We start from the raw sequence: 2,252 nt of genomic DNA, 5'->3' as shown, positions 1-2,252 counted from the left end.
TTACCTGCGGAGACTGCGAGCCTCGTACAGCGTGTCATCCTCGTCGCTGTCCCCCCCCTCCATCTCCACACCGTCCTCCGAGTTGGCCAGCAGGCCGTACTTCTTCTTGGAGGCGGGCCTCTTCATCCTGTCGACCAATCACAGATCAGCATCACTACCAGTTCCATACAAGGGAAATACTACTGTAGTCAGTCTGTGTGTGTGTGTGTGTGTGTGTGTGTGTCTCTCAGTGTTGTTACAAACAGGAAGAAAAACAGGCATGAGGACAACATGAAGACAACATGAGGACAACATGAAGACAACATGAGGACAACATGAGGACAACATGAAGACAACATGAGGACAACATGAAGACAACATGAAGACAACATGAGGACAACATGGGGACAACATGAAGACAACATGAGGACAACATGAAGACAACATGGGGACAACATGAAGACAACATGGGGACAACATGGGGACAACATGGGGACAACATGGGGACAACATGGGGACAACATGAAGACAACATGAGGACAACATGGGGACAACATGAAGACAACATGGGGACAACATGGGGACAACGTGAGGACAACATGAAGACAACATGGGGACAACATGGGGACAACGTGAGGACAACATGAAGACAACATGGGGACAACATGAGAACAACATGGGGACAACATGAGGACAACATGGGGACAACATGAAGACAACATGGGGACAACATGAAGACAACATGAAGACAACATGGGGGCAACATGGGGACAACATGAAGACAACATGAGGACAACATGAAGACAACATGAAGACAACATGAGGACAACATGAGGACAACATGAAGACAACAGTCCGGTCTTGGACTCGAGTCCATCAAGAACCTTTATATACCTTTATTTAATCTTTATTAAACCTTTATAATAATAATAATAATAATAATAACAATAATAATACTAATACTAATAATTATGATTTAATGATTCTCATTGTGACGCCGAACCAAAGTCCAGTCAAACATCTACTGATTTAACGCTTCTTCTCTTATCAGAACCTCGACTATCGATCCTCTGATTCTTATCTTGTAATCCCTTTCACATTTTGGACATAATAACATAAACATAAACACATCAGAGATACTGTTCTGTTTTCGAAAGATTTCACGTTTTAGGTTTTATTTTGTTAATGTGTCCGATACATTTCAGCGTTCACTAAATCTCTTCTAATAGGACAAGAGTTTGGTGTAATGCTTCTCAGCAATAAAGTTCACATGGGAAAAAGCGACGCCACACCAAACTCCATTCAAAAATCGAGCGATTTAATGCTTCTTCTACTATCAACACTTCGACTCTATAATTCTACTTTCTAATACTTTTCTTGTAGTCATTTAATATAACAACCATTTTCACGTTTGGACATTATAATATATATCGCAGAAAACAAGTAAGAAAAGTTTTACACTGTGTTTTGGGAACGTGTCGCCGATGATTAACCGCTCACTAAATCCCTGCTTATATGAATGGAGTTTGGTGTGAAGTGTTTTTTCTCACCGTACAGCTCGGATGAGGAAGTAGAGAACTCCGATCATGGTGATGCCGATCAACACGTACAGGGCCCTCTGGATCACCGAGCTGTCCACGTTCAGGCCGTTCAGCATCCTGCCCCCCCCCCCGGCGCTGTGAGTGGAGTTCGCCCCGCTGGAGGAGTTCGTCCCCGCGGGTCCGGGGGCCGCGGTGGCGCCGCCGGTGGAGGCAGTGCGCGTGCCCTCCGCCGCGGACACACATGCCCAACATATCGGTACACAAACCGCCGAGAGAACTCTGTGAAAAGTCATTTTAACGCGCAGAAACTCCCCGAGAACAACGGCAGGTGGAGCAGGACTTCGTTATTTAACCGGAACCGACCGGGTCTACCCCAGAAACACGTCGCTGCTGAACTCTGCCTCGCGCTTTGTTGATGTTGAACAAGCTCCAAAACTCAACTAGGAAGTTCCCGTGTCCGCCTGCTGCTGACGTCACACGGCTGACGTCACACGCGGGGGGGAAATTAGCCCTCGATTTGACTCGTGGGACGAAAAATCACACAGGTGAGTTTTGACGTAGACAGACACGCAGGTGGATGACGCCGGACCAAAGAGCGTGGCTTCCGGCTTCGAAAGAAACCCTTTAATCCCATTCTGCACGTGGAATAGTCCTGAAGATTTGAAGAGAAAACTTAAATTGAGACATTTCTTCACGGAGTTTGGTGGCTGTGCATGTTGGGGGGGGGGGGGG

At 46.4% G+C, this 2,252-nt stretch overlaps 2 protein-coding genes across 2 annotated transcripts in view; one reads left to right on the top strand and one right to left on the bottom strand.

Moving 5' to 3' along the window:
* fam174c (family with sequence similarity 174 member C) lies at positions 1-1,967 on the bottom strand. Its single transcript, XM_034881621.1, has 2 exons — positions 1,530-1,967; positions 1-127 (listed from the first exon to the last, which is right to left on the bottom strand). Exons 1-2 carry the CDS (start codon positions 1,811-1,813, stop codon positions 1-3), a joined length of 411 nt encoding a protein of 136 aa, XP_034737512.1. The 5' UTR covers positions 1,814-1,967.
* The window catches only part of LOC117950777 (macrophage mannose receptor 1-like), a 31,215-nt gene continuing 30,898 nt past the window's right edge, over positions 1,936-2,252 (top strand). The window contains exon 1 of the mRNA XM_034882117.1: positions 1,936-2,065. Within this exon, the coding sequence (XP_034738008.1) occupies positions 1,936-2,065 (130 nt within the window). The remainder of the gene's footprint in view (positions 2,066-2,252) is intronic.

The sequence above is a fragment of the Etheostoma cragini genome, chromosome 9 (assembly GCF_013103735.1).
Source record: "Etheostoma cragini isolate CJK2018 chromosome 9, CSU_Ecrag_1.0, whole genome shotgun sequence".
Lineage (NCBI taxonomy): Eukaryota > Metazoa > Chordata > Actinopteri > Perciformes > Percidae > Etheostoma > Etheostoma cragini.
Note: the sequence above shows the minus strand (reverse complement) of the source record. Positions and strands in the feature narration are given on the sequence as shown.

What these genes read in the sequence shown, in the direction of transcription:
- fam174c (XM_034881621.1), bottom strand. Translation starts at nt 1,813, where the DNA reads ATGACTTTTCACAGAGTTCTCTCGGCGGTTTGTGTACCGATATGTTGG. An exon ending in TTCCTCATCCGAGCTGTACG is followed by an intron (nt 128 to 1,529) that starts GTGAGAAAAAAC and finishes ATTGGTCGACAG; the next exon opens with GATGAAGAGGCCCGCCTCCA.